The sequence below is a fragment of the Eumetopias jubatus genome, unplaced genomic scaffold (genome assembly GCF_037043125.1).
Source record: "Eumetopias jubatus isolate StellerSeaLion01/CBP00866 unplaced genomic scaffold, mEumJub1_p1.0 scaffold_30, whole genome shotgun sequence".
Lineage (NCBI taxonomy): Eukaryota > Metazoa > Chordata > Mammalia > Carnivora > Otariidae > Eumetopias > Eumetopias jubatus.
This window is the reverse complement of record NW_028274836.1, coordinates 738749-760019: the sequence shown is the minus strand read 5'-3', so window position 1 is coordinate 760019 and position 21271 is coordinate 738749. Positions and strand designations below refer to the sequence as shown.

The 21271-nt window shown below is 37.1% G+C and overlaps 1 protein-coding gene across 1 annotated transcript in view; it reads left to right on the top strand.

Moving 5' to 3' along the window:
* The window catches only part of GCSAML (germinal center associated signaling and motility like), a 49740-nt gene that overhangs the window by 13469 nt on the left and 15000 nt on the right, over nucleotides 1-21271 (top strand). Inside the window, exons 3-4 of the mRNA XM_028094979.2 lie at nucleotides 5129-5188; nucleotides 13578-13627. Of these exons, the coding sequence (XP_027950780.1) occupies nucleotides 5129-5188; nucleotides 13578-13627 (110 nt within the window). The remainder of the gene's footprint in view (nucleotides 1-5128; nucleotides 5189-13577; nucleotides 13628-21271) is intronic.

Below are 21271 nucleotides of genomic sequence, written 5' to 3'. Positions count from 1 at the left end.
GAGAGCTTGCAGGGAACAAAAGCTCCTGAGATCAAACCCGAGCAGCTTGCTTAGCCCGGACCGACAAGGGCGGGGCAATTCCGCCTCCGGCAGAGACATTTGGAAACCACAGCAACAGGCCCCTCCCCCGGGAGATCAGCAGGAACAGCCAGCAAGCCAAGACCAAGTTTACCGATCAAGGAGAACGGGAGAACTCCAGCGCTAGGGGAATACTGCACATAGACTTCATGGCTTTTTTTTACCATGATTCATTAGTTCATCAAAGTTAATTTTTGTTAAATGTTTTTTTTTTCTTTTTCACTTTTTCAACCAACATCTTATCAATCTCTTTTTAAAAAAAAAACAAAACATTTTTTATTTTTCATTTTTAGAGTCATATTTTATCCCTTCATAGTAGTTACCTTTATTTTTGGCATATATATATAAGTTGTTCTCTCTTTAAAATTTTGAGATACAGTTTCTTCTAACAGATCAAAATATACCCTAAATCACTAGTGTATGGCTTTGTTCTAGTCTCCTGTCTGATCACATTCTCTTGCCCCTTTTTTAAAAATCTTCTTTCTTTTTCCAAACAACTTCTTACCTTATCAAGTCCTTTTATAAAATCTTTTATAATTTTCATCTTTACAGTCATCTTCTATCCCTCCATTATATCAACCCTTATTTTGTACATATATGTCTTTCTTCCTTTAAAATTTTAGGAGGCACTTTTTTCTAACAGACCAAAATACGCCCAAAATCTAGTGTGTGGCACTGATCTATGCACTAGCCTGATCATATTTGATCACATTCTGCTTTTTTTGTATTGTTCTGTTTTTGTTTTTATCTTTTTTTTCTCTTTCTTTTTTCTTTCTTTACCTTTCTTTTCCCCTGGTTTCAGGTCTTTTCTGATTTGTATATAGTATATTTACTGGGGACATTGTAAACCTGTTAGCATTTTGTTCTCTCATTCATCTATTCTCCTCTGGACAAAATGACAAGACGAAAAAATCACCTCAGCAAAAAGAACAAGAGGTAGTGCCGTCAGCCAGGGAACTACTCAATACGGACATTAGTACGATGTCGGACCTAGAGTTCAGAATCATGACTTTAAAGATACTAGCTGGGCTTGAAAAAAGCGTGGAAGTTATTAGAGAAACGCTTTCTGGAGAAATGAAAGAACTAAAATCTAACCAAGTTGAAATCAAAAAGGCTATTGATGAGGTGCAATCAAAAATGGGGGTACTAAATGCTAGGATAAATGAGGCAGAAGAGAGAATCAGTGATATAGAAGACCAAATGATGGAAAATAAAGAGGCTGAGAAAAAGAGGGAGAAACAACTACAGGATCAAGAGGGCAGAATTCGAGAGATAAGTGATAAAATAAGACGAAACAACATTAGAATAATTGGGATCCCAGAAGAAGAAGAAAGAGAGAGAGGGGCAGAAGGTATATTGGAGCAAATAATAGCAGAGAACTTCCCTAATGTGGAGGAAGGAAACAGGCATCAAAATCCAGGAGGCCAGAGAACCCCTCTCAAAATCAATAATAGGTCAACACCCCGACATCTAATAGTAAAACTTATGAGTCTCAGAGACAAAGAGAAAATCCTGAAAGCAGCTTGGGAGAAGAGATATGTAACCTACAATGGTAGAAGTATTAGATTGGCAACAGACCTATCCACAGAGACCTGGCAGGCCAGAAGGGACTGGCAAGATATCTTCAGAGCACTAAACGAGAAAAATATGCAGCCAAGAATACTATATCCAGCTAGGCTGTCATTGAAAATAGAAGGAGAGATAAAAAGCTTCCAGAACAAACAAAAACTAAAGGAATTTGCAAACACGAAACCAGCCCTCCAAGAAATATTGAAAGGGGTCCTCTAAGCAAGGAGAGAGCCTAAAAGCAGCAAAGATCAGAAAGGAACACAGACAACATACAGTAACAGTCACCTTACAGGCAATACAATGGCACTAAATTCATACCTTTCAATAGTTACCCTGAATTTAAATGGGCTCAACGCCCCAATCAAAAGACACAGGCTGTCAGATTGGATTAAAAAACAAGACCCATCCATATGCTGTCTGCAAGAGACTCATTTTAGACCCAAAGACACCCCCAGATTGAAAGTGAGGGGGTGGAAAACCATTTACCATGCTAATGGACAGCAAAAGAAAGCTGGGGTGGCAATCCTTATATCAGACAAACTAGATTTTAAAACAAAGACTGTAATAAGAGATGAGGAAGGACACTATATCTTACTTAAAGGGTCTATCCAACAAGAAGATCTAACAATTGTAAATATCTATGCCCCGAACATGGGAGCAGCCAATTATATAAGGCAATTAATAACAAAAGCAAAGAAACACATTGACAACTATACAATAATAGTGGGGGACTTTAACAACTCTTGACTGAAATGGACAGATCATCTAAGCAAAAGATCAACAAGGAAATAAAGACTTTAAATGACACACTGGACCAAATGGACTTCACAGACATATTCAGAACATTCCATCCCAAAGCAACGGAATACACATTCTTCTCTAGTGCCCATGGAACATTCTCCAGAATTGATCACATCCTAGGTCACAAATCAGGTCTCAACCGGTACCAAAAGATTGGGATCATTCCCTGCATATTTTCAGACCACAGTGCTTTGAAACTAGAACTCAATCACAAGAGGAAAGTCAGAAAGAACTCAAATACATGGAGGCTAAAGAGCTTCCTACTAAAGAATGAAAGGGTCAACCAGGAAATTAAAGAAGAATTTAAAAAATTCATGGAAACCAATGAAAATGAAAACACAACTGTCCAAAATCTTTGCGATACAGCAAAGGCAGTGCTGAGAGGAAAGTATATAGCAATACAAGCCTTTCTCAAGAAACAACAAAGGTCTCAAATACAGAACCTAACCCTATACCTAAAGGAGCTGGAGAAAGAACAGCAAATAAATCCTAAACCCAGCAGGAGAAGAGAAATAATAAAGATCCGAGCAGAAATCAATAAACTAGAAACCAAAAGAACCATAGAACAGATCAACAAATGGCCAACAGGCACATGAAAAAGTGCTCAACATCGCTCGGCATCAGGGAAATCCAAATCAAAACCTCAATGAGATACCACCTCACACCCGTCAGAATGGCTAAAATTAACAAGTCAGGGAACGACAGATGTTGGCGGGGATGTGGAGAAAGGGGAACCCTCCTACACTGTTGGTGGGAATGCAAGCTGGTGCAACCACTCTGGAAAACAGTATGGAGGTTCCTCAAACAGTTGAAAATAGAGCTACCATTCGATCCAGCAATTGCACTACTGGGTATTTACCCCAAAGATACAAATGTAGGGACCCGAAGTGGTACGTGCACCCCAATGTTTATAGCAGCAATGTCCACAATAGCCAAACTGTGGAAAGAGCCAAGATGTCCATCGACAGATGAATGGATAAAGAAGGTGTGGTATATATACACAATGGAATATTATGCAGCCATCAAAAGGAATGAGATCTTGCCATTTGCAACGACGTGGATGGAACTGGAGGGTGTTATGCTGAGTGAAATAAGTCAATCAGAGAAAGACATGTATCATATGACCTCACTGATATGAGGAATTCTTAATCTCAGGAAACAAACTGAGGGTTGCTGGAGTGGTCGGGGGTGGGAGGGATGGGGTGGCTGGGTGATAGACATTGGGGAGGGTGGGTGCTACGGTGAGCGCTGTGAATTGTGTAAGACTGTTGAATCACAGATCTGTACTTCTGAAACAAAGAACACAACATATTTTAAGAAAAAAGAAAAAGTAGAAAATAGCAGGAGAGGAAGAATGAAGGGGAGTAAGTCAGAGGGGGAGACCAACCAGGAGAGATGATGGACTCTGAAAAACAAACTGAGGTTTCTAGAGGGGAGGAGGGTAGGGGGATGGGTTAGCCTGGTGATGGGTATTAAAGAGGGCACGTTCTGCATGGAACACTGGGTGTTATGAAGAAACAACGAATCATGGAACACTACACCAAAACAAATGATGTAATATATGGTGATTAACATAACAATAAAAAACTAATGAAGTAAGGTATGGTGATTAACATAACATAATAAAAAATGAAATAAAATAAAATACAAACATCCCTTAGAAGAGAAAGTCAGTGAATCACTAACATCAAGGAGAATTATTTTATCAGATTCTTTTTTCATTGACCAGTTTAGAAACATGGAATTTTGAGAAAACTGGACTCTAGGGAAACAGAAGAAAACACATGGGACACTGAAATTAAATTTTGCCTGATTTACAATCATTCCATCCAAATTTAATCATTTGTGAATATTATCCAGAAATCTCTACATCTGAACTCATCTCCAAAAAGGGCCCTTCTTCCTCAAATTTGACTTACTTTGTATTTAACAACCTCTATTCTTTGCTTACTGGCCCAGCATGTCAATATATAACCGTGTTCTTGAACTTTTAAACACCAATACTGAGGAAATGTCTTTTCCAAATATTGACAGTAAGCAAGAGGAGGGCTCATAGTCTGGGATATTTTGCATGCAGTCTTACATTGAAGCAGGAGAATAGACAAGTGTTAGGATGTGATAACAGAAGAAAAAGACCATTCAAAGAAATACTGTTTGGATAACCAGTGTAGTGACAAATTTGCTTAACTCTGTCATGGGTTTGGGTCTGTATCTCACTATTGTGTAACCATGAAAGCCTCTGGTTTCTCTAAGCTCAATTCCATCACTCAGTGCTTGCTTGATTCTTATAAGGAAGATGATAATTGTTGGGAAAATACCAAGAGTGATATGCACAACAAACTTCTCTGAATGTAGGTGTGGATGATAGTGTTCTATGTGTGCATGGAGGGCCAAACCCCAGCAGGATTTGGAGAATCTTGCTCTGGCTCATGGGGCCAAAGTTAGTGGTGCAACTATTCCATGGGGATGGAATCACGGGAACTGCTGGTCTCCTCTGGGCTCACTGGAGAAGTCACACCTTCCTGTTGTTAGGATCTTGTGACTGCCTGCCAGTTTCAATGACAGAGAAGTTTGGCAAAAAGAAAAAGCAGGCTTTGTCTTAATGGTAAGGAAAGCAAGAAAAGGGGGTGAAAATACTTGAAGGAAAATAAGAGTCTCTTTTCTTTGTGTTTCCATCTAGTTGCCTGAGAAACAACCAAAAGAAGCTCAAGAAAGTAAACCAAGATGTGGAAAGAAAACAGTAAGCACACAGTATATCAGAGCATTTTTCTCTGAGATTTACCTCTGTCTCACAAGGGACTGAGAATCTGTCTCATAAGAGCTAACATCTTATTTTAGAGCTCATAGAGCTACAATCATAGAATTCTTTGGTCATTGCCTCTAAGACTTGGCAGAAGGTTAGTTGGAGGCTCTAAACAAAAGAAATGGGTTATAAGTGCACATGTTTCATTCCTTCATGGTTATATAAAGCACATGTACAAATATATAGCTGAAATGCTTATTTTAGTTTGGCTATTTACAATGGTTACACATCCAACTTATTCTTCATTCTCAGAATAATCTTTGGAAAGTATAAGTCTCATCATGCCTTTCTCTTGAGACCCTTCAATTTTTCTCCATTGCACCCAGAATAAAATCCAAACTCTTCAATGGGATTGTAGTCCTATAAGGATTGACCCCTGCACACCTCTTTGATTTCAGGCCCCAACCTCCACCCTCACCCATCATCTTCCAGGAATTCTGCAGCATTTCTTGTTCTTGAAGTCACCAAGCTCAGCCTGAACTCAGTGCCCTAGTGCACACTGCTCTTTTAGCACTCATGGTTTTTATTTCTGATGCTTGTGCTTCACAACATCTCTTTCTGGAAATTCTGGCTCTCACATTCTCCTCTAGAAAACATCCTTGAGTTTTCTCACAATGTGGGAACATTGCTTCCACATCCCATGAATTTCCTGCATTGCCCACTATGCCTTTCCTATCGCCTAGTAACTTTATATTAGTTAGTTTAGCCTTTTATTGTCCATCTTCCTTTATAGACCATGTGGTCTTTGAGGCTCTGACCACTGCTTGCCTTGCCTAGCTGTTGCCCAACCTTTACAAGATACTCAATGGAAAAAAGAAAAAAAAAAGAGTGGAAAAAACAACAGCTATCTGGACACTGATATATTACCCCAGCTTAGATAAACCCTGCCTTGTTTGCTGACTGTGGGATTTCCATATCTTTGCACTCAACCTCTTTCCTAATCATTGCATGTCAAGATCTGGGTTTTTATCCGAGATGGCTCCTTCTCTAAGTGTGAAAGGGTGAGGGATTGAAGGGAAGGCCCATATATATTGTTGATATGAAATACTGTTTGCAGGAATCAGTCATTACCTAAGTATTTCACTTATATTTTCTTGGCACAAAGGAAAAGGTAGACAGTGGGGTGGCTATGCCATCATTGTAACTAATTCCCCTTTACAGTGTGTGGCTGAAGAGGGGATGTTATTGAACCAAGGTCCTTGTCTCAGGCTACCACAAACCAGTTCTGTACAACATAGAGTCATTTAAACTTGACTTTTGCTTTCTTATGTCTAAAATGAGATCTGTGCTAGGTGATGTTCTCCAATTCTTCCCTTTTAAAGGAACTGAAGGGTTGACATGCCAAATACAACCAAGTCTTTATTAAAAACAGACAGTAACTAAATGAGAAATTAAATGTCTCCAGGGTGTCCCCATCTGAACAATTTTTTAAAGTTTTATTTTAGGGGTGCCTGGGTGGCTCAGTCATTAGGCATCTGGGGTCATGATCCTGGGGTCCTGGGATTGAGCCCCAGATCAGGCTCTCTGCTTGGTGGGAAGCCTGCTTCTCCCTCTTCCACTCCCCCTGCTTGTGTTCCCTCTCTCGCTGTCTCTCTCTCTCTCTGTCAAATAAATAAATAAAATATTTAAAAAATAAAGTTTTATTTTAATTCCAGTGTAGTTAACATACAGTGTTATATTGGTTTCAGGTATACAACTTAGTGATTCAACACTTACATACAACACCCAGTGTTCATCATGATAAGTGCACTCCTTAATCCCCATCACATATTTCCCCTATCTCCCCTCACACTTTCCCTCTGGTCATCATCAGTTTGTTCTCTATAGGTAAGAGTCTATTTATTGGTTTGCCTCTCTCTTTTTTTTCCTTTGCTTGTTTGTTTTGCTTCTTTTTAAACAATTTTTATTTTATTTTATTTTTTTTAGAGAGAGAGAGAGAGCGTAAGCAGGGATGGGAGGGGGGTAGGGAGAAAGAGAGACAGAATCCAAAACAGGCTCCATGCCCAGCACAGAGCCTGACCTGGGGCTCAATCTCATCACCCTGAGATCATGACCTGAGCTGAAATTAAGAGTTGGACACTTAACAGACTGAGCCACCCAGGCACCGCTCTTTTCTTTCTTAAGTTCCACATATGACTGAAATCATAATGGTATGTGTTTTTCTCTGACTGACTTATTTCACTTAGCATAATACCCTCTAGTTCCATCCACATTGTTGCAAATGGGAAGATTTCATTCTATTTGACGGCTCATAGTCCATTGTGTGTATATATACACACACGGTTCTTTATCCATTCATCAGTCAATGGACATTTGGGCTTTTTCCATAGTTTGGCTATTGTTGATAATACTGCTATAAACTGGGATGCATTTATCCATTTCAATTACTGTTTTTGTATCCTTTGGGTAAATATCTAGTAGAGCAATTGCTGGATCATAGGGTAGATCTATTTTTAACTTTTGGAGGAACCTCCATACTGTTTTCAGCAGTGGCTGCAAATTTTATGAATGGGACTCACAGAACTTTAACCAGTCAGTTTGGTAAGGAAGAACTCAACTGTTTTGACCACCTGAGTCAACTGCAATCAGATATATTATATAAGACTTATATGGGCTGGAACTAAATTCAGTTTCATGTTGTCTAATTTGACGGGATGATATTCTCTGAATAAAGTCACAATCTCTACATCTTCTTAAGTCAATTTTGGTTATTTTATTTTTACTAGAATATTATCATTTAATTCATGATTTTAAACATATTTACCAAAGGTATATTATGAGCTCTTTCAAGTCATTTAGCTTTTTAAAAGTTAGGTTTATAGATGTATAGCACAGTAAAATTCATCCTTTTTAGGTAAATTGATAAGTTTATAAAAACATGCAGTCATGTGACCACCATCTCAATCAAGATATGGAATATTTCTATCAGCTTTCCCCTCACTGACAACCCCCGGCAACCACTGATCCGATTTCTGTTTTACTTTTTTCCAGGATGTCACAGTGTTATTGCTTTTATCTTTATTAGGTTCTTATTTTTGCTGTTCTTAGTTTTTTTATCATTGATGCTATTCTAATTGCTTTGAATTAAAAACTTAATTTTTGTGGTTTCAATTTTTTCTTCTTTAAAAATGGGGGCATGTAAAAATACAACTTTTTCTCCAATATTTTTTCTCTTTTAATTTTTTTTTAAATTCAATTTAATTAACATATTTTGTATTATTAGTTTCAGAGGTAAAGTTTAGTGATTCATCAGTTGCATATAACACCTAGTGCTCATTACATCAGGTGTCCTCCTTAATGTCCACTACCCAATTACCCCATACCCCAACTCACTTTCCCCACCAGCAGCCCTCAGTTTATTTCCTATAGTTAAGAGTCTCTTATGGTTTGTCTCCTTCTCTGATTTTGTCTTATTTTTCCTTCCATTCCCCTATGTTCATCTGTTTTGTTTCTTAAATTCTGCATTTCAGTAAAATAATGAGATATTTGTCTTTTTCTGGTTGATTTATTTTGCTTAGCATAATACATTCTTGTTCCAACCATGTTGTTGCAAGTGATAAGATTTTGTTCTTTTTTATGGCGGAGTAATAGTCCACTATAGATCACCTTTTCTTTATTTGTTCATCTGTCGATGGACATCTGGACTCTTTCCATATTTTGGCTATTGTGGACTTTGTTGCTATAAACATTGGTGTGCATGTGCCCCTTCGAATTACTAAGTTTGCATTCTTTGGATAAATACCTAGTAGTGCAATTGCTGGGTTGTAGGGTACCTCTATAATGGTAAAAATTTTATCTCACCTACTTACATTCAAAGTACTAAGCACAAAGTTGTAAACATTAACTAGATTAAAAAATAATAATATACAAAGCAGAAAAATGTATTAAAGGTAGATAGATATAATAATCTGTTATAAGTATTGTTAAAAATAAATAATAAATGGAGAAAGAAAGTAGCTACCATAAAGCAGGAAAACAATGGAAAGGAATGATAAAATCTTGGAGATTAAAACAACATTAAAAGCATCAATAAGTACAAGCAATTCTTTTTGTGGTTGTTGTTAGTTTCAGAGGTAGAATTTAGTGGTTTGTCAGTTTCATACACCATCCAGTGCTCATTAGTTCAAGTGCGCTCCTTAAAGACCACCCCCCAGTTATTCCTTCCCCCCACCCACTTCCCCTCTGGCAACCCTCAGTTTGTTCCCTATAGTTAAGAGTCTCTTATGGTTTGCCTCTCTCTCTGTTTTTATCTTATTTTGTTTTTCCTTCCCTTCCCCTATGTTCCTCTATTTTGTTTGTTAAATTCCACATGTGAGTGAAATCATGATAATTGTCTTTCTCTGACTTATTTTGCTTAGCATGATACCCTCTAGTTCCCTCCACATTGTTGCAAATGGCAAGATTTCATTGTTTTTGATGGCTGAGTAGTATTCCATTGTATCTGTATCCCATGTGTTATTAAAGGAATTATTCTTATTGTCCAAAATTGTGTTACTTTGCTTTTTATGTTTTCTTGGACTTGAACTGTTTTTAATTCCAAACAGTGTATTATATATTTAAATAAGTTCTGATTTTATTGCATTATTATCAGTATCAGTATCTGTTATTTCTGCTTGTGGATTTTGTCAAAGTTCTTTGTCATGTATTGTGCACCAACTTTGAAAGTAGTTACTTACTTATATTCTTTAAATTCTTGTTTCTTCATATGGAAAATAGTCTTACAATTAAAAATACTGCAACTTTAGATTGTGGTTGTAAAAGTAACATTTTAAAAATTAACATTCAGACATGAGCACATGCCCGGATGAAACCAGCATTTAAAAGTACAAGCTAGCATTATGTCTGTTATGCCCCATAGGCTTTGAAAATTCCAATGATAATTATTTTAAGGTTCATAATTTGAAATTTATCTATTACGAAAACCTGATCAATTATGTATTTCAGATATTTTATGTCCTTATTTTTCCTACTTGTTGTTGCTGTTTGAGAGAAATTAATCTACTACTATTTCATTTGAGTTAATGTTCATTTTTTTCTTTGCTTCATATTGATTCTAAGTATTTCAGTAAGTAACATTTCATGAGTTGCAGGTGTTTATGGTCTTTATCATATCATCTCCTGTCCGTCTTTGTTCTGAAATGAGAGGAGGGCAATTCGCTAGTCTTTATCTTCTAATGTGTGTGAAGACCCATGTGGTGGAAGGGTCGAGCTAGGTGGGGAAATGGCAGGCAACTCCCCTTCAGGAAACAGGATAAGGGTGATTATCATATTAACACAATATTGTCTGAACTAATTTCTACATATAAGGCTGCATTGGTTTGCTTGGATTGCCATAACAAAGTACCACAGACTGGAAGATTTAACAGAAACTTTTTTTCTCACAATTCTGCCGTCCCTAAGTCCAAGATCAAAGTGTTGGCAGAGTGGCTCTCTCTCAGAAGCTGAGGCCTCTTACTTCGGTTTATATGCCTGTGTTCTCCCTGTATCTTCATATTATTTTCACTCTATGCCTGTCTGTGTCCAAATTTCCTCTTTTTATAAGGACAACAGTCAAATTAGATGAGGGCTCACCTCAAAAGCCTCATTTTAATTTAATTCCCTCTATAAAGGCCCTGTTTCCAAAAAACAGTTGCATTCCAAGATACTGGGCATTAATTTGGGGGAGTACACCATTTAATCCATAACACATGTCAATAAACAACAACAATAAGAAAAAGAGAAAGAAAGAAAGAAAGAAAGAAAGAAAGAAAGAAAGAAAGAAAGAAAGAAAGAAAGAAAGAAAGAAAGAAAGAAAGAAAGAAAGAAAGAAAAGAAAGAAAGAGGAAGGAAGGAAGGAAGGAAATCCAGGGATATTTCCAATCTGCAAGTTACAGCTAGCCACAGGACCCAAAACTATCTCACTGTATTTAAGATAGACAGTCAGTAGTAGATGGTGATAATCCACAACATGGATTTGGACAGATTTGGATTTTATGGCCAGACCCTCAATGACAGAGCTGGCTGAGCGACTTAGATTCATCATTCATCAACTTCTTTGTAACATGACTTTGAATTCTATAATATTCAAATGCAGTTTGCAGTCATCTTCTGATTTGTTTTATTCCCTAAAGAACTCATAGGTTTTATATCCCCTGGGTACTAATGTACTTGACAGTACATTTTCATTTCTTAGAGAGTCATAGAATTCTTGTTTTCATCCTATTTTCTTCACCACTTTGTGGGCTTGGTTTCAGATGGGAAGGCTGGGCTACGTTAGGCTCATCTCACTGATAAATTAGTTGCACAGTAAGTGTTTTCCTCATGGATGTTTTAGAATTTATTATTTATTCTTGAAGTTCAGAAGCTATTACATATCTCAAGATTCCATGTGATTTGTGGGTTTGCCCCCCATAAAATACATTTTCAGATTGAAGTCTTTATTTCAGATATCTTATTACATCTTTCAATACTTTTGTTTCATTTATGTGGTTCTCATCTCCAAGATTAACAACTATGTGTATGAGATTATTTCTTTCCATTTTATTATTTTTCTCTAACCATACTACATTCTCATTTTCTATCACTTAATGTTCACTTCAGGCATGCATTACATGCTGCCTGCTTGTTTTTATAATTTTTTTTAAAGATTTTATTTATTTATTTGACAGAGAGAGAGAGCATGAGAGGGAAGAGGGTCAGAGGGAGAAGCAGACTCCCTGCCGAGCAGGGAGCCCAATGCGGGACTCGATCCCGGGACTCCAGGATCATGACCTGAGCCGAAGGCAGTCGCTTAACCAACTGAGCCACCCAGGCGCCCTGCCTGCTTGTTTTTAGAAATGCAATTTGCAACGACATGGAGGGAACTAGAGGGTATTACGCTAAGTGAAATTGGTCTGTTAGAGAACGACAAATACCATTTGATTTCACTCATGTGGAATTTAAGAAATGAAATAAAGGAACATAGGGGAAGGGAAGGAAAAATAAAATAAGATAAAAACAGAGAGAGAGGCAAACCATAAAAGACTCTTAACTATAGAAAACAAATTAAGGATTGCTGGAGGGGAGGTGGGTGGGGAGAAGGGGTGATGGGCATTAAGGAGGGCACTTGACCTAATGAGCACTGGGTGTTGTATGAAACTGATGAATCATTAAATTCTACCTCTGAAACTAACAAAAAAGTTGATCATACTTATGACTCTTTTTAATGTTGTTTTAATCTCTAAATATTTTATTATTCCTTTACATTGTTTTCCTACTTTATGGTAGCTACTTTATTTCTCCATTTATTATTATTTTTCACAATAATTATTACAGATGATTACATTTATCTGCCTTTGATACATTTTTCTGCTTTGTATATTATTATTTTTTAATCTAGTTCATGTTTAAAACTTTGTGTTTAGTACTTTGAATGGAAGTAGGTGAGATAAAATGGTGTGTTCATACCTTTGTGTATTTGTTTGGGGAGGACACAGAGAAGAAATAACCTATTAAGTGTCTGCCTTTGGCTCAGGTCTGCCTTTGGCTTAGGTCATGATCCCAGGGTCCTGGGATCAAGCCCCAAGTAGGGCCCCCTGTTCAGTGGGGAGCCTGCTTCTCCCTCTCCCTCTGCAGCTCCCCTTGCTTGTGAGCATGCTTTATCTTTCTGTCAAATAAATAAATAAAATCTTAAAAAAATAAATTGTTCCAAATTTTACTATATTGCACATCTGTTCTTTGTACATGTGGTATTATACATAGTATGATAATCTATTAATTCCTTAAGTTTCATAAAATATGGAATTTTATTCTCTGCTTCTTCTTTACCTAGAGTTTTTTTTTTTTTTTAGACAGAGTGCACACGTGTGAGAGCAAGGGGAGAGGGGCAGAGGGAGAGGGAGAGAGAATCTCAAGCAGGCCCCACACCCAGCACAAAGCCCACTGCTGGTCTTGATCTCATGACCCTGAGGTCATGACCTGAGTTGAAATCAAGAGTTGGACACTTAACTGACTGAGTCACCCAATCACCCCTCTTTTCCTAGATTTTTATTTTTTTAGCTTTATTGAGTTATAATTGACAAATAAAATTTTAAAATATTTAAAGTGTATGTGGTAATATATGTATACTTTGTGAACAGAATCCCCCTCATCAGTTAATTAACATATCCACCAACTCCCGCAGTGTTATCAACTATATTTCATGGTTTTTCAGAAACACCTCGAGTAAGCAGGCTTTTAATTTTAATTAACATTTGAATTGTAAATCTACCAATGACATTAGGTTAATAGGAATGAAACCTCTCTTTCAAGTGTGTTTTCAGCTTCAGATGACTGGGCTGTCTTATGTTATTATCTTTTTCCTTTGTAGGCAGGAAATGACTACATATGAGAGACAAAATCAAGTTCAAGATAAGAAAAGTAAGTTATTGCTTCATAATATTCTTCATACAAGGGAAGTTGTAAATTTAAACATCTAAATTAGTTTTGATACTATGTTAGGATTGAAGGAAACACGGCTTCGAGTCCTTATGGGGCTGTCTTAGTCCTTCATTTTTTTTTTTTTTTTTGTCTAACAAAACTGATCTCATTACTTTTTTATGAAAGTAATATCTGTGTGTGATTTATTTCATTTTCCTTAAATTTTTAAGTTTTACAAGTTTTTTATTCACTTTTTGTTAGTGGTAATAATTTATTTATCTTGTTAAAAATCTAATAACCCGGGCACCTGGGTGGCTCAGTTGGTTGAGCGACTGCCTTCAGCTCAGGTCATGATGCTGGAGTCCCAGGATCGAGTCCCACATCGGGCTCCCTGCTCAGCAGGGAGTCTGCTTCTCCCTCTGACCCTCTTCCCTCTCGTGCTGTCTATCTCTCATTCTCTCTCTCTCAAATAAATAAATAAAATCTTTAAAAAAAATCTAATAACCCCAAAGAGTGCTAACCAAATGACATATCAAATACAGAAAAAGAGAGAAAGAAGCCAACTTCTTAGCTATTTGTCCTATTAGAAATATTCCATTCTTTCCTGGGTAGCCTGAATTTCTTCTTCTTTTTTTTTTCTTGTGAATTGCACATTTTTTTATTAACTAAGTTTTTATTTTAATTCTAGTATAGTTAACATACAATGTTATATTAGCTTCAGGTGTACAATATGGTGATTCAAAAATTCAAAACATTACTCAGTGCTCATCACAAGTGCACTTCTTAATACCCATCACCTATTTCACCCATCCCCCTGCCCACCTCCCCTCTGGTGGAAACAAATCAGTTTGTTTGATGTGTTTTGATTCTTAAATTCCACATTTGAGTGAAATCATATAATATTTATCTTTCTTTGACTGTCTTATTTTGCTTAGCATTATACTATGTAGTTCCATTCATGTCATTGCAAATGACAAGATTTCATTTTTTTTATTGCTGAATAATGTTCCATTGCATATATATAATCTTTATTCACTCATTAGTCAATGGACACTTGGGCTGCTTCCATAATTTGGCTATTGTAAATAATGCTGCTATAAACATAGGAGTGCATATTTTCCTTTGAGTTTGTGTTTTTGTATTTTTGGGGTAAATACCCAGTAGTGCAATTGCTGGATTCTAGGATAATTCTATTTTTAAATTTTGAGGAGCCTCCATTCTGTTTTCCAGAGTGGCTGCACCAGCTTGCATTCCCACCAACAGTGCACAAGGGTTCCATTTTCTCCACTACCTCACCAACACTTGTTGTTTCTTTTGTTAATTTTAACCATTCTGACAGATATATCATTGTAGTTTTGATTTGTGTTTCCCTGATGATGAGTGATGTTGAGCATCTTTTAACGTCTGTTGGCCATCTGTATTATCTTTTCTGCAAAAATGTCTATTCAGGTCCTCTGTCCTCTTTGGTTTTCTGGTGTTGAGTTGTGTAAGTTCTTAACTCATTTTAAATATTAACTCCTTATCAGATATATCATTTGCAAATATCTTCTCCTATTGAGTAGGTTTCCTTTTTGTTTGGCTGATGGTTAACTTTGCTCTGCAAAAACTTTTTATTTTGGTGTAGTCCCAATAGTTACTCTTACCACTTTGTCCAACATCATACTGGAATAGCCACAACAATCAAAGAAGAAAAAGAAATAAAAGGCATCCAAAGTGGTAAGGAAGAAGAAAAACTTTCATTTGCAGATAACATAATACTATATATAGAAAACCCTATAGATGCCATCAAAAACTATTAGAACTGAAAATGAATGCAGTAAAATTGCAAAATAAAAAATTAATATACAGAAATCTGTCACATTTCTATACACAAATAATGAAGTAGAGGAGAAAGAAATTTTAAAAAATCTCGTTTACAATTGCACCAAAGAGAATAAAATACCTTGGATTAAACTGAGCCAAGGAGGTGAAAAACCTGTACCCTGAAAACTATAAAACATTGATGAAATAAATTGAAGACAACACAAATATATGGAAAGATATTCCATGTTTATGGATTGCAAGAACCAATTTGTTAAAATGTATACACTACCCAAAGCAATCTACAGATTCAAAGCAATCCCTATCAACATGCCAACACTTTTCACAGAACTAGAACAAATAATCCTAAAATTTGTACAGAACCACAAAAGACTCTGAAGAGCCAGAGAAGTTTTGAATAAGAACAAAACCAGAAATATCACAATATCAGATTCCAAGATGTACTACAAAGCGACAGTAATCCAAACAGTATGGTACTGGCACAAAAATAGACACATAGATCAATGGAACAGAATAGAAAAACCAGAAATGCACCCACAACTCTATGGACAGTTAATCTATGACAAAAGAGGCAAGAATATATAATTGCAAAAAGATAGTCTCTTCAACAAATGGTGAAATGGTGTCTGGAAAACTGAACAGCAACATGCAAAAGAATGAAATTGAACAACTTCTTTACAGCACACACACACACACACACACACACACACACACAAACTCAGAATGAATTAAAGACCTAAATGTGAGACCTGAAACCATAAAACTCCTACAAGAAAACATAGGTAGTAATTTCTTTGACATTAGTTGTAGAAGCATTTTTTTAAAAAGATATGTCTTATCTGGCAAGAGAAACAAAAGCAAAATTAAACTATTGTGATATGATTTATTTTGAGCAATACTTTATAAACTTCCATGGGAAGAAATTAACCCAAATCTGCTGATTTACATTTTATATAGGTGTTTTAAATAGGGCCATTTTTGAAAATTAGCTGTGTTAAGTGTTTCTTTTTTCTCTTCTCTTCCCCTCTCCTCTCCTCTCCCTCTTTTCTTTTATTTTTTCTTGTTTTGCTGTAGCATTCACTTTTTTTGACATAGTAACCAGGTGTAGTAATCATGTAAGTACTCAGAATGAACAATTATGAACAGCAATGTTCGTTCCCTGGGGACAGACATATGTGAAAGAAACTCACTTCTTATCACTATTGCTTCAGCGATCTTCTTCTCATTATTTGGAACTTTGCATTTCTTAATCACCTCTCAGCTCATGGTGGCTTGCTTCTGATACTACTGTGTCATTGAGCACATTTCACTGGCCATGCAATAAATGTATTTCACCAAACATCATCACATCCAAAAATAGAATAATAAATTTTAACATCATCATAGGGTGTTGCACATTAAATTGTCATATGAGACAATTACACTGACTGTATGTAGGTGTACATGATTGTAGTAAAGCATGCTAGAAAATATATTTATTTTATTTTTTAATTTAATTTAATTTTATTATGTTATGTTAGGCACCATACAATATTTCATTAGTTTTTGATGTAGTGTTCCACCATATTTCTTTCTCTTTATTATGTTAGGTTAGTTACCATACATTACATAATTAGTTTTTGATGTACTGATCCACGATTCATTGTTTGTGTATAACACCCAGTGCTCCATTCAGTATGTGCCCTCCTTAATACCCATCAGGAGGCTAACCCCTCCCACCACCCCCTCCCCTCTAGAACCCTCCGTTTGTTTTTCAGAGTCCATTGTCTCTCAGGGTTCGTCTCCCCCTCCGATTTGCCCCCCTTCATTCTTGCCTTCTTGCTATCTTCTTTTTTGGAACATATAATGTTATATGTTATCAAGAGTCTTGCACAATTCACAGCGCTCACCATAGCACATACCCTCCCCAATGTCTATCACCCAGCCACCCCATCCTTCCCACCCCCCACCCCTCCAGCAACCCTCAGTTTCTTTCCTGAGATTAAGAATTCCTCATATCAGTGAGGTCATATGATACATGTCTTTCTCTGATTGATGTATTTTGCTCAAAATAACACCCTCCAGTTCCAACCACGTCAATGCAAATGGCAAGATTTCATTCCTTTTGATGGCTGCATAATATTCCATTGTGTATATATACCAAATCTTCTCTATCCATTCATCTGTCGATGGACATCGTGGCTCGTTCCAAAGTTTGGCTATTGTGGACATTGCTGCTATAAACATTGGGGTGCACGTACCCCTTCGGATCCCTATATTTGTATCTTTGTGGTAAATACCCAGTAGTGCAATTGCTGGATCATATGGTAGCTCTATTTTCAACTGTTTGAGGAACCTCCATACTGTTTTCCAGAGTGGTTGCACCAGCTTGCATTCCCACCAACAGTGTAGGAGGGTTCCCCTTTCTCCACATCTCCGCCAACATCTGTCGTTTCCTGACTTGTTAATTTTAGCCATTCTGACGGGTGTGAGGTGGTATCTCATTGAGGTTTTGATTTGGATTTCCCTGATGCCGAGCGATGTTGAGCACTTCTTCATGTGTCTCTTGGCCATTTGGATGTCTTCTTTGGAAAAATGTCTGTTCTTGTCTTCAGCCCATTTCTTGATTGGATCATTTGTTCTTTGGGGGTTCAGTGTAATAAGTTCTCTATAGATTTTGGATACTAGCCCTTTATCTGATATGTCATTTGCAAATATCTTCTCCCATTCTGTCGGTTGTCTTTTGGTTTTGTGGACTGTTTCTTTTGCTGTGCAAAAGCTTTTTATCTTGATGAAATCCCAATAGTTCATTTTTGCCCTGGCTTCCCTTGCCTTTGGCGATGTTTCTAGGAAGAAGTTGCTGCGGCTGAGGTCGAAGAGGTTGCAAGCTGTGTTCTCCTTTAGGATTTGGATGGACTCCTGTCTCACGTTTAGGTCTTTCAACCATTTGGAGTCTATTTTTGTGTGTGGGGTAAGGAAGTGGTCCAGTTTCATTCTTCCGCATGGGGCTGTCCAATTTTCCCAACACCATTTGTTGAAGAGACTGTCTTTTTTCCATTGGACATTCTTTCCTGCTTTGTCAAAGATGAGTTGACCATAGAGTTGAGGGCCCATTTCTGGGCTCTCGATTCTGTTCCATTGATCTATGTGTCTGGTTTTGTGCCAGTACCATACTGTCTTGATGATGACAGCTTAGTAATAGAGCTGGAAGTCCGGAATTGTGATGCCGCCAGCTTTGCTTTTCTTTTTCAACATTCCTCTGGCTATTCGGGGTCTCTTCTGGTTCCATACAAATTTGAGGATTATTTGTTCCATTTCTTTGAAAAAAGTGGATGGTATTTTGATGGGGATTGCATTGAATGTGTAGATTGCTCTAGGTAGCATTGACATCTTCACCATGTTGGTTCTCCCAATCCATGAGCATGGAACGTTTTTCCATTTCTTTGTGTCTTCTTCAATTTCTTTCCTGAGTATTTTATAGTTTTCTGAGTACAGATCCTTTGCCTCTTTGGTTAAATTTATTCCTAGGTATCTTATGGTTTTGGGTGCAGTTGTAAATGGGATTGACTCCTTGATTTGTCTCTCTTCTGTCTTGTTGTTGGTGTATAGGAATGCCACTGATTTCTGTGCATTGATTTTATAGCCTGCTACTTTACTGAATTCCTGTATGAGTTCTAGCAGTTTTGGGGTGGAGTCTTTTGGGTTTTCCACATACAGTATCATATCATCTGCAAAGAGTGAGAGTTTGACTTCCTCTTTGTCGATTTGGATGCCTTTGATTTCTTTTTGTTGTCTGATTGCCGTGGCTAGGACTTCTAATACTATGTTGAATAGCAGTGGTGAGAGTGGACATCCCTGCCGTGTTCCTGACCTTAGGGGAAAAGCTCTCAGCTTTTCCCCATTGAGAATGATATTCTCTGTGTATTTTTCATAGATGGCATTTATGATATTGAGGTATGTGCCCTCTATCCCTATACTCTGAAGAGTTTTGATCAAGAAAGGATGCTGTACTTTGTCAAATGCTTTTTCTGCATCTATTGAGAGGATCATATGATTCTTGTTCTTTCTTTTGTTAATGTATTATATCACGTTGATTGATTTGCGGATGTTGAACCAAACTTGCAGCCCAGGGATAAATCCCACTTGGTCGTGGTGAATAATCCTTTTAATGTACTGTTGGATCCTATTGGCTAATATTTTGGTGAGAATTTTTGCATCCATGTTCATCAAGGATATTGGTCTGTAATTCTCCTTTTTGATGGGGTCTTTGTCTGGTTTTGGGATCAAGGTAATGGTGGCCTCATAAAATGAATTTGGAAGTTTTCCTTCCATTTCTATTTTTTGGAACAGTTTCAGGAGAATAGGTACTAATTCTTCTTTAAATGTCTGATAGAATTCCCCTGGGAAGCCATCTGGCCCTGGGCTTTTGTTTCTTGGGAGATTTTTGATCACTGCTTCAATTTCCTTGGTTTTAGATCTGTCAGGTTTTCTATTTCTTCCTGGTTCAGTTTTGGTAGTTGATACATCTCTAGGAATGCACCCATTTCTTCCAGGTTATCTAATTTGCTGGCATAGAGTTGCTCCTAATATGTTCTTATAATTGTTTGTATTTCTTTGGTGTTGGTTGTGATCCCTCCTCTTTCATTCATGATTTTGTTGATTTGGGTCATTTCTCTTTTCTTTTGGATAAGTCTGGCCAAGGGTTTATCAATCTTGTTAATTCTTTCAAAGAACCAACTCTTAGTTTCGTTGATCTGTTCTACTGTTCTTTTGGTTTCTATTTCATTGATTTCTGCTCTGATCTTTATTATTCCTCTTCTCTTGCTGGGTTTAGGCTTTATTTGCTGTTCTTTCTCCAGCTCCTTTAGGTGTAGGGTTAGGTTGTGTATTTGAGAACTTTCTTGTTTCTTGAGAAAGGCTTGTATTGCTCTATACTTTCCTCTCAGGTCTGCCTTTGCTGTATCCCAAAGATTTTGAACAGTTGTGTTTTCATTTTCATTGGTTTCCATGAATTTTTTTAATTCTTCTTTAATTTCCTGGTTGACCCATTCATTCTTTAGTAGGATGCTCTTTAGCCTCCATGTATTTGAGTTCTTTCTGACTTTCCTCTTGTGATTGAGTTCTAGTTTCAAAGCATTGTGGTCTGAAAATAGGCAGGGAATGATCGCAATGTTTTGGTACCAGTTGAGACCTGATTTGTGACCTAGGATGTGATCAATTCTGGAGAATGTTCCATGGGCACTAGAGAAGAATGTGTATTGCTTTGGGATGGAATGTTCTGAATATGTCTGTGAAGTCCATTTGGTCCAGTGTGTCATTTAAAGTCTTTATTTCCTTGTCGATCTTTCACTTAGATGATCTGTCCATTTCAGTCAGGGGGTTGTTAAAGTCCCCCACTAGTATTGTATTGTTGTCAATGTGTTTCTTTGCTTTTGTTATTAATTGCCTTATATAATTGGCTGCTCCCATGTTAGGGGCATAGATATTTACAATTGTTAGATCTTCTTGTTGGATAGACCCTTTAGGTAGGATATAGTGTCTTTCTTCATCTCTTATTACAGTCTTTGTTTTGAAATCTAATTTGCCTGATATAAAGATTGCCACCCCAGCTTTCTTTTGCTGTCCATTAGCATGGTACATGGTCTTCCACATCCTCACTTTCAATCTGGGGGTGTCTTTGGGTCTAAAATGAGTCTCTTGCAGACAGCATATCGATGGGTCTTGTTTTTTTTTTCATCCAATCTGAAAGCCTGTGTCTTTTGATTGGGGCATTTAGCCCATTTACATTCAGGGTAACTATTAAAAGATATGAATTTAGTGCCATTGTATTGCCTGTAAGGTGAC